Below are 9,519 nucleotides of genomic sequence, written 5' to 3'. Positions count from 1 at the left end.
TTTTTGGGGGTTATATGTAAAGTTGTTCATTCCTTCCTGTTTCTGATAGTGGGTCAGAAGGTCACACTCATTAACTCATTCACTTATTCACTCATTCAGAGTGAGTGAGTGAGAGTGAGAGAGAGAGAGCCAGACAGAGTACACTCAATGACTTCTGCTTTGTGACCGAATGTTAGCCTTCAATGATTCTGCTGACATCAGAATCCTGATGTCATATTCGTAGCCCATGAATTGAGGTTGATTAACAGAAGGGCGATCTATTCATATAAACCTACACAATTCTGTACACCACAGTTTACAAAAATGAAAATCAAAATATAAAATTTTAAATAATCTTCATTTGTGTATTTATCCGGGGGTACCTAATAAATTGGCAAGCGGGAGTCGGTCAATTTGAGTCTCACCTGTAAAATTCACGAGTATATAACGTTCGTCTGATATTAATGAAACGCTTTAAATAACGTTCTCCCCATTGTAATTTTTCATGGATTTTCATAGTTAAAAATGCAAATTATCTTATCTTTTTTTTTCTTTCTTTTACGTTGTGTATCAATTGATTGCTGTCGTTACCAAACCAAGCCACCGGGCAGAGACTTTACACAAGCAGCGCTTTCGTGACGTCTCTTCCCCGAATGGGCGGAGCGACGTGCAACGACAAAATGTCAACAACATGCCGGAGTCTTACGGAGAAAGAGAAAATGAGGACGCTGGGAGGGACAGACAGGAAAGAGATCAAGGACACAAGTCATCCCGTAACGTGGTGTCCATAATATCTCAGTTCGCAGATGACAATTTAACAGTTGTGCGGGTAGGAACTTCATTTTTGACGGACTGGCGGTGCATCAAGTGCAGCCGTCATTGTTGCTTTGCATTAGCCACCTACTACCATGTTTATTCAAGAAAAAAATAAATAATCATGAATAAAGACAAAGTATTCCCTCAAAAGTAGTCTGTTTTTACCATAAAACTGACCAGATACTCTGCATCCCCAGAGGATGTAGCCTCTGAATCATGGAGCTCCAGCACATACTGAACCGACATCATGTGTCTTGTCCCCCACGTAGAGCACAAGCACTGGACTGGCAGTTGCTGGTATACTTGTAATAGCGAGGAGCATCAGACTGGTAAGAGACACTCCAAACATGCAAATGACAGCATCTAATTTAAAAGCTTTTTTTTTTTTTTTTTCATATTTAGTGAGTTTTTAGAATTGCTTACATGGCTGATTTTTGATGTTAACTTCCTTAAAATGGAAGGCATATTGTGTTCTTATTGACTAATCCACTGCAAAAAGTCAAATGCTGCCAAATATATTTGTATAGTTATCTACTTACAATCAATTTAAGCCAGAATAAAAAGCAGGACCCCAGGACGATAAAGGGGCTTGATTATAATGTAAATTATTTTAAAGAAAATCAAATGAGTAAATTTAGAGTTTTCCATGAACAGATTATTGATGAAAAATAAACTCTTGAATATTATTTTGCTTGTATTAAGCATATAATAAGCAATAATTCAGCAGAATGAGTTATAGCAGCTCTCCGATGTCTTATTCCACCTTTTCAGGTCACTAAATTCCAACACGTGTCTGAGATCCCGGCTCGTTTCATTCAGAACAACGTCAGCCTCTGTGGGAAAGTTCAGTCCATCACGGAGAAAGGAATCGAAGTGGAGCACGTCCCGATTTACCTGCCACTCATCTCTCCCTTATTCACAAAACACAAAGGTAATGAGGAGCATCCTGTTAGTGAAATCATGGGGCAACACACTTCAGCTACATTGGTGAAATGTTTTCAGTTCCACCCGCAGTCAGTTACTGCTGCTGGATTTCATCATAAAAGTCACATCGGTATTTTTGTGTGGGTTATTTTGAATGCCATGCAATAAACAAATAGTATCATGAGTTTACTCATTCATCAAGAAAAAATCCACAAAAGTCATGTGTTGATTAAATGAAACAAATAGCAATTACAAAACAAAGTATTTTATAGTCAAGCAACTTCTGCAACATTTGTGCAGTATTATCCAAACACCTGCGTTTTCATCACGATTACGTCACTACGCAGGCTGATGTTGCGATTGCGACTCGATTAATCGTGCTGCTCCAACGTCAATTTGGCATTGTTGCAGTGTAAAGTCAAACTGATCCTCTGAATTAGAGTGGAAGTAGTAAGCTTGTTAGTGTTACTATCAAATTAAAGCCATAGATGAGCGCGTCCTATAAAATGCTCCATCAGCAACGTTCGTGTGAAGGACAAACCTGAACTAGCAATTTCAGTTATTACCTTTGCCCCTCTTGACCTTCTGCATTATAGAGGATTTAAGGGTAAATTATACAAGACATTTTACCTCTGGTGGTTTTTAATCGTCGATAGTTTGGGTTTTATTTAAGAGTGTTTAATTTTTGGTGTTTTGAAGGATTGGACTAGACACACACTCAAATTTATTCATCTAGAATTCTTTCCACTGAAGAAATAAAAACTGTAGAGCATCCAGGAAGGACACCGTCCCTGGATATACACAGTTTGAACATTTTTAAATCAATAGCACAAATATAATTCAGTTCACATGTACTGTATTTGGGTGTCTCAGTTCCTGAATCACGCATCTCTATATCTCAAGTAATAAAACATGTTTCTGTGTGATATTTGTTGGTTTGGTGTTAATCGCGCTTTCGCCGTCACAACCCTATATAAAATAAAAACACATAAAGAGGAACATTTTAAAAAAATTTGGGGGATTGTTGTTCAAAGAAACCTTACCAAGTACAATCAATCAATCAATCTTCTTCATTAGCAGATAAATTGACTTACTATTGTGCTTTTTGCTTGTTATACAGAAAAAAAACCTGTAAATTGAACAAGCAATGTTTAATTAATATTTGTTGTCTAAATGCAATTTCATGTTTTTTCTTTTCGCTAATCAGTGCATGATGGGTAATTGTGCCTCATGTAATTGCATTGTGGCTAGAAATTAGTATGAATTTACTTAGAAAGATTTTTGACTTTTCAGAATAAAAGCACAATACAGGGACAGTGGCAATCAAGCAATATAATTTTTAACAGAATTGTGTGTTTAGTTGTGTCTTTTATGCACATTAAGCTCAAGTTCCTATAAACTACAATTGGTGCAATTCTAGACTGCACAAACTTTTAAATGTGTATGACGATAATCTTTTACTCTTGTCTCCTCAGGTGTGTGCACATCCCCACTGCTGGTGAATCTTGCAGGAGTGGAGCTGACTCCAGAGGGAAGGTTATGGCTGCAGAGGAATGTTACCCCTGCTCAGACAGTCTGGTTAAAACTGATAAGTCGCGAAGACGTTGTACTACACTGTTTGGTGTCTCAAAGTAAGGTAAGACATCTTGAGACAACTGAGAAGATGGTAAACAGAATATATAAAACAGCAGGTCAGTGATTTTTCCATGACCTCCCTCTTTTCTCCAGCAGGGGTCGATATGGCGCCGTGATTCTATAAATGAACAGGTCCTCCGGCTCGGTCTGGCTCGCACTGCGCCCATCGCTGGAGCTTTTCCTGACTCTCGTCTCTACTGGCGTCTCCACAAACGCCTGCACAGGGCGGAAGTCAAAGCTGAGAGGAAGGGGAGGGGTCTGTGGAAGGAGGACAGCCTATGGGAGAGAGTCTCCAAAGCTGTCCGGAACAATAGATTATTAAGACTGATGAGTAGGCTCTTCAGGAGGACTTGAGTGACTGATTAATGAAGAAGAATCCAAAAAGACTTCGTTAACTTTGCAGTCTGAAATAAAAATGTATGAAAATTGATAGAAAGCTGTTTTGTTTAATGGGGCACCTGTTCCTGCTCATCTGAAATGAGTATCAAAGACATGCTGCGAGTTTCATCCATTATTCATCTTGTCAAGCATGAATATAAGTTTCAATTTCCCTGATAAAAACTCACCAAAATGATTCTGTTACACTTGAAGCAAAGTTTACTTGTTTACTTTCACAGTACTGTAGCAACTTTACTAATTTACTTTTTATGAACTAATCATTTGTTTAAAATCTGATACTTAGCTCTTGGCTTTCACTTCAATTAAGCACAGCCTAGCCGGGTGGATGTTTGGGACACCGTGCTAAACATAAGAGGGGGGCGGGGTATGTCAGTAGTGTTTAAGATGGGGGGGGGGTTCAGTTGTCCCTCTGTGAGATCACGGTTACTATAGAAACACAAAGTGTGAAATACAAAGCTACCAAGGGCTAAACTCAAACCCCTTGGGAACCTAACATATAGAGTGTGTGTGAGGGGGTCCATGAGCACTTATAAAGGGGGCGCATTTAGCTGTAATGTGACCAAGACTGAGAGCTGAAAAATGAGAGAAGAAAGAAGAAAGGGTGGAAATGACTAATGCGCTCATAATCCTGTTATTGCATTATTGTGGAATAAATGATTAAAGCACAATAAACTGACCTTGTGATATGAATGGATCATATATTTATCATCAGTACCAAAAGCAAACTCCCTGTGTGAGCAGGATCACACCCACGCGTGTGTTTGATGTTCCTGTTAACCGTTCACAGCCAAAATGACACCTTAGGCTTTTGTTTGCTTTACAGTTGTTAACAATGCTTCATCCAGGCAAGGCAGAAAAAGAGGAGCTTCTATAAATGAGGCCAGACCGTGTTCGGTGCTGCGAGGTGCAGGGTGGTGGTGGTGGTGGTAGGGGGGTGTCTCTGTGCAGCGAGCGGTTGTACTGAAGCAGTCAATCCAATGGGCACAAGGAGATTAGTGCAGAGGGGAGGAGGGTCACAGGGGTAGAAGGGGGATTTTTTTGGTCCTAACACAAAGGCAGGAGAGGAGGAGTCAGAGGAGAAGGGAAAGGGGGTGAAGGATGGGGGGTGTTGATGAATCAGCTTGTCTCTTTTGTTGTGCAAATGTTACTAGTGACTGTTATGGCTCAAAAGGCCTGTGATTGGTTGTTTGGTTTAAATTGTAAGGTGCATTTCAGGGTTGATGGCTGTTGCTGCCAGACTTTGAACTGTCAGTGAGGGAGGAGTGGGAGGGAAACCACGGCCAAGACACACAACCATGGCTAATGCAGAGGAGCTGGGGATTTTTTCTGTTCAGTTAAGGTGTAAATTTGAGGGGGATTTAAGATGATGACCTCTAACATCAGGCAATTTAAATCAAATGTCAAGACTCATTAATCCAACATTGTTTTGATGTGGAATACAAAGTCACCACAGTTACTTTGTTGGTTTTTAAGACTATGTTTGAGTTAAATGTTGGATATTAATGGCCTGATTATAATAATAGGTTGAAATTTAAAATGTCTTACATTAAATCTAACAATTCAATGTCCTGTATGTCAATGCATCATACTGAAGGCCTCTGAGCTTCAATATATATATATATATTTTTTGTCACTTAGATTTTATTTAAATCTTTTATACATTAGAAGAAAAAAAAAAACACATAGGAAAATAGCCGGGCACCTTTACATCAGTTTGTTCTTAAGCATGACATATTTAGAGCAGTACAAAATCTACAAAGAGCAGAAATGTAGTCAAATTAAACATAGATTCAGTACTGGGGAGTAGAGTAGAATACAGCCTCCGCCATCTGTCCTATTCCTTAAAAAATATTAGCCATTTTTTCCATTTTGAAAAATATAAATCCTTACAAAGTCTCAATGCGTAGGTCAATCTCTCCATTTCTTGAATTTCCTTTATTATTTCCAGCCAGTTTTCTTTTGTAGGTGGCTCTACCTGCAGCCATTTACGAGTAATGGCTTTTTTCGCCGCCACTGTAAATATTTTTAAAAGGTATTTATCAGGTCCAGTTATTACTTCTGGTAGATCACCTAAATAAAGAGATACACATGACAAAGGGAATTGACATCCAAGAACTTGTTGCATAAGTCTCCAAATATTTTCCCAAAAAATCCCAATCTTTGGGCAAGTCCAGAAGATGTGGTGGTGATCTGCACCGCTGTCCCCGCAATTCCTCCAACATGAAGTCCCCACTGATCCGAGGTATGTCTTCATCTTGGGAGTAATAAAAAAGCGTACTAGATTTTTCCAACCAAATTCACACCAGTGAGTAGAGCAGGTAGTGGAATAAATTGTCCTACACATGTTCAACCACTGTTGACTGGTTATCTTCACATTCAGTTCTTTTTCCCATCTCTCCATAATATACTTTGTGGTATTTCCCTGAGCCTGTGCAAATCCCCAATAAAGTTTTGAAATTAATGATTTAGATTCTCCTGTGTATGCCTTTACAATTAGTTGTATTATTTCAGTAGGCTCTGCGCTTGCTTTATTTTCAACCACTTCTTTTAAAAAATATTGCCTAAGCTGCAGATATCTATAAAAATCGTGGTTTCCCAATCTATATGTGTCTTTCAGTTTCTGAAAACTTTGTAAGGAGTTCTTTTCTATTATAGTGCAGTAAGAAGTGATTCCGTTTTTCATCCAATATTTAAATCTAGCATCCATAGAATTCGGCTTGAACTCTGTATCATATGCAACCCATCTAAGTTTTTTAATTTGAGTCCATGAATTTAGTTGTTTTACAACTTCAAACCATGACTGTAGGGTAAACTGGGTCAAAGAGTCTGCATGATCTTGGTACTCTTTTAGTAAATTGTAGTCTCCAATTAATGCTTGTATTGGGATACCTCTATATTGCTTCTCCATTTCCTTCCATTTCGCTTCATATTTACTATCACACCAAAGGATAAGAGGTCTTAATTGAGATGAGTAGTGATAATCCTTAAGACTTGGGAGAGACATACCGCCTTCTTGCTTATTGATAAGTAGTGTATTATATTTAATCCTTGGTTTCTTCCCATTCCAGATAAATTGTGATATTTGTTTGTCCCATTCATGAAATTGGTTGGTTGGAATCTTTATTGGTGAGCTTCAATATTTTAAATGTAATGTAAGACATGAAATGAATCATTGAAGAATCCTGAAATCTTTTTGTTTTGGATATAATTAATTCATTAGTTTGATTTTAATCCTCATAAAACACAATACAGACATTTAAGACCAGCCAAATTAATTACCAAAGAAAGCAAGGAAATAACAATAAAAAAAGAATACAGCATTATATCAACCAAATGTAGGTAAAAGTGCAGGAATTGGCAATCAGATGATATAATAAAAAGCTGAAAGAACAATAAAGATCAACTCTTGTGTTTATGAATAAACGGGCAATATGATGTTTAATTCAGAAAAAGGAAACAAATCAATATATATTTTTATTCAGTTGATTGATATGAATCTATATGGGGGAAAAAAAGAAATTTTATGAACTAATTCTCAACTCACAAACAGATCTTTGCTGTTAAATGACAACAGCATCTTCTTGGTCTCCACATCAACTCAAACTGAAGGACCCCACTCCACATCCATTCCATGTTTTCCCAGATCCTCTGCTCCCACACTGGTAGTAGTCTTTTGAAAAGGGTGCTTGAGGTAGTGGTGGGTACTTGCCCACACCAGTAAGGTTGCTGGGATGTGCTCTTATCTGAAACCTGGAGAATGAACAGTGGTTGTATCTCACGCTATGGATATTCAGTACCTGAAGAGCTGCTTTTCTGGTGAAAGTGAAGACGTTTGATGAGAAGGTTGTCAACGTGGTTTCTCAATCTTACAGTGAAGTGAACAGTAAGTAAATTTATGATGCTTCATGACTGACAACAACTTATCAAGATATCTTAGGAAACAACATGACATCTTATCCGATGGGTCACATTTTACTTTTATTAATATGTTTCTTAGATCTGAGCTGTACTTTTCCGACTGTTGTTGGAAGGGTACTGTATACAGTATCCAAGCAGATGTGTGTTTGGTACTGTGAAGCAAAAACTTGAGACATTTGTGTTTATTTACAACTGCAGGTGCACTCAAATCAGCTTTCTGCTCACTTTCACTTTTAAATCATTTTAAGATCAGTGCAGTGCATTTGATCATGTAAATATTTCATTTATCAGATCATCATATATCTCTTTGTCAATACAGTCAACAATCGCTGTTCTTCTGTATACATTTAATTTCACATGTTGTTGCTCCTTGCCATTGTGCTTTACAACAGAGATTTGCAGCAGGGCAGCATAACAAAGGCCTTTATTACACTCAGCCGGTAGCCGTCCCAGAGAGAAAGAGATGGGGCGCTCCCCCGTCCCACAGCAGAGTCCTTGGGGATTTTTTTATTTGATTTGACTGTTATTGGACGGTTGTGTGAGACAAAGACATTTAAAGAGACAGACACCGATTGAAATTCAGCCTTAAAGTTAACTCTGTTATGAGAGAGTGTTGTAAGCCTACAAATAATGCCAGGAGTGTCTTTGTCAGTGTGTGTGTGTAAGCTAATACAGGTGTGTCATGTCCTGACTCAGTCACATTAATGCACGCTTATAGGATTTTCTTCAGATGAAACAAAAGCAAGATTGCCCCTATTCACAATACACACTAGTAAACAACTCTAATGCTACAGCTACTCCATCACACACCCACATGCACTGTAACTCCTGCATGTGTGTGAGTGAAGGAATGCTTCAGCCGTAAAGTGACTCCCTTGTTATTATATGAGTGAAGCATTGTGAGCAGTGTATCAGCTTGCTGGTGTAGGCTTGGAGGAGTGGAAACATGACTCTTTGTGGGTGCTGTGATCCCTCCTGAATAATTGAAGTTTCTTGGTGGAACGGAAAGGAGGAGGAATCGGGGTCAACACTTTAGGAATAAATTAACTGAACTTTTCATTTGAAGGTGCGTGATGATGAATGTGTTGGTGACAGTCAGGAAGACAGAAATATGCTTGAGGTTTCAGACAATATTCGGAAACAGAAGTAAACCTAATTTTTTAACCGGTCAGAACACTCATCAATAGGTTGTCACTGCATGCGCTTGCATGTCAAAGCCAAAGCCAATCAGACACTGAAATACGAAACACTTGGAACAAGTCGATGTGCTATCAAGTTATCATAGGCTCCAATACAATTCTCTCCCAGAGCTCAAATATTTTCTTCTTGTAAGTAAAGATATTAAAGTGATACTTCACCCCAAAAGAGTATTTTTCTTCACAAGTTCTCCAAAACAGATTTTCCCACCAGCCATGTGTATTTAACTTGAAGTGAATGATGCCAAAGAGGCAAAACTGTCCAATAGTGTCAAATAAATAACTCTCAGTCACATCACCTGGTGTAATCCATATATTTCTAATCCAGCTCTATGCTCATTAATACATAAAGACTTTTGTTTGGTCTAAAAACAAATTATTTCACTTCTGGTTTCATGTTGCTGTTATGAACCATCACTTAAACAATGCCTCTTGAGGCTGTATGGATTGTGCAATAGCACCATGGTGCTCGTTTTATCTGTTTTACTTATGCTCTTTCCACTGTTGGAGCAGCTAATTGTAGGCACTGGAGTCTGAGACAAACATGGTACAGTTAAGTGTATCGTATCGTATCGTATCGTATCGTATCGTATCGTATCGTATCGTATCGTATTGTACTCGTTCACAGGAGCACTAATTTAGTTACCTTATC

The 9,519-nt window shown here is 38.4% G+C and overlaps 2 protein-coding genes across 3 annotated transcripts in view; both read left to right on the top strand.

Moving 5' to 3' along the window:
- The first annotated feature begins 640 nt into the window (after window positions 1-640).
- Window positions 641-4,091, top strand: miso1 (mitochondrial inner membrane subdomain organizer 1). Of its 2 annotated transcripts, none has more exons than XM_086215220.1 (5): window positions 641-808; window positions 1,065-1,124; window positions 1,567-1,726; window positions 3,195-3,355; window positions 3,451-4,091. In XM_086215220.1, the coding sequence occupies exons 1-5, from the start codon at window positions 671-673 to the stop codon at window positions 3,706-3,708; spliced, it is 777 nt and encodes a 258-aa protein (XP_086071346.1). In that variant the 5' UTR covers window positions 641-670; the 3' UTR covers window positions 3,709-4,091. The 2 variants fall into 2 exon arrangements, with proteins under 2 accessions (XP_086071346.1, XP_086071345.1); XM_086215219.1 differs by having other exon boundaries at window positions 3,448-4,091.
- A 3,442-nt stretch (window positions 4,092-7,533) lies between these two features.
- plch1 (phospholipase C, eta 1) overlaps window positions 7,534-9,519 on the top strand; it is a 60,408-nt gene continuing 58,422 nt past the window's right edge. The window contains exon 1 of the mRNA XM_086216362.1: window positions 7,534-7,636. The gene's annotated coding sequence lies outside the window, so the exon portion shown is untranslated. The remainder of the gene's footprint in view (window positions 7,637-9,519) is intronic.

Source organism: Aulostomus chinensis, chromosome 10 (assembly GCF_037954235.1).
Source record: "Aulostomus chinensis isolate RoL2024-O1b breed Wild chromosome 10, RoL_Achi_v1.0, whole genome shotgun sequence".
In the NCBI taxonomy this organism is placed as follows: domain Eukaryota; kingdom Metazoa; phylum Chordata; class Actinopteri; order Syngnathiformes; family Aulostomidae; genus Aulostomus; species Aulostomus chinensis.
This window is presented reverse-complemented; position numbering and strand designations above follow the sequence as displayed.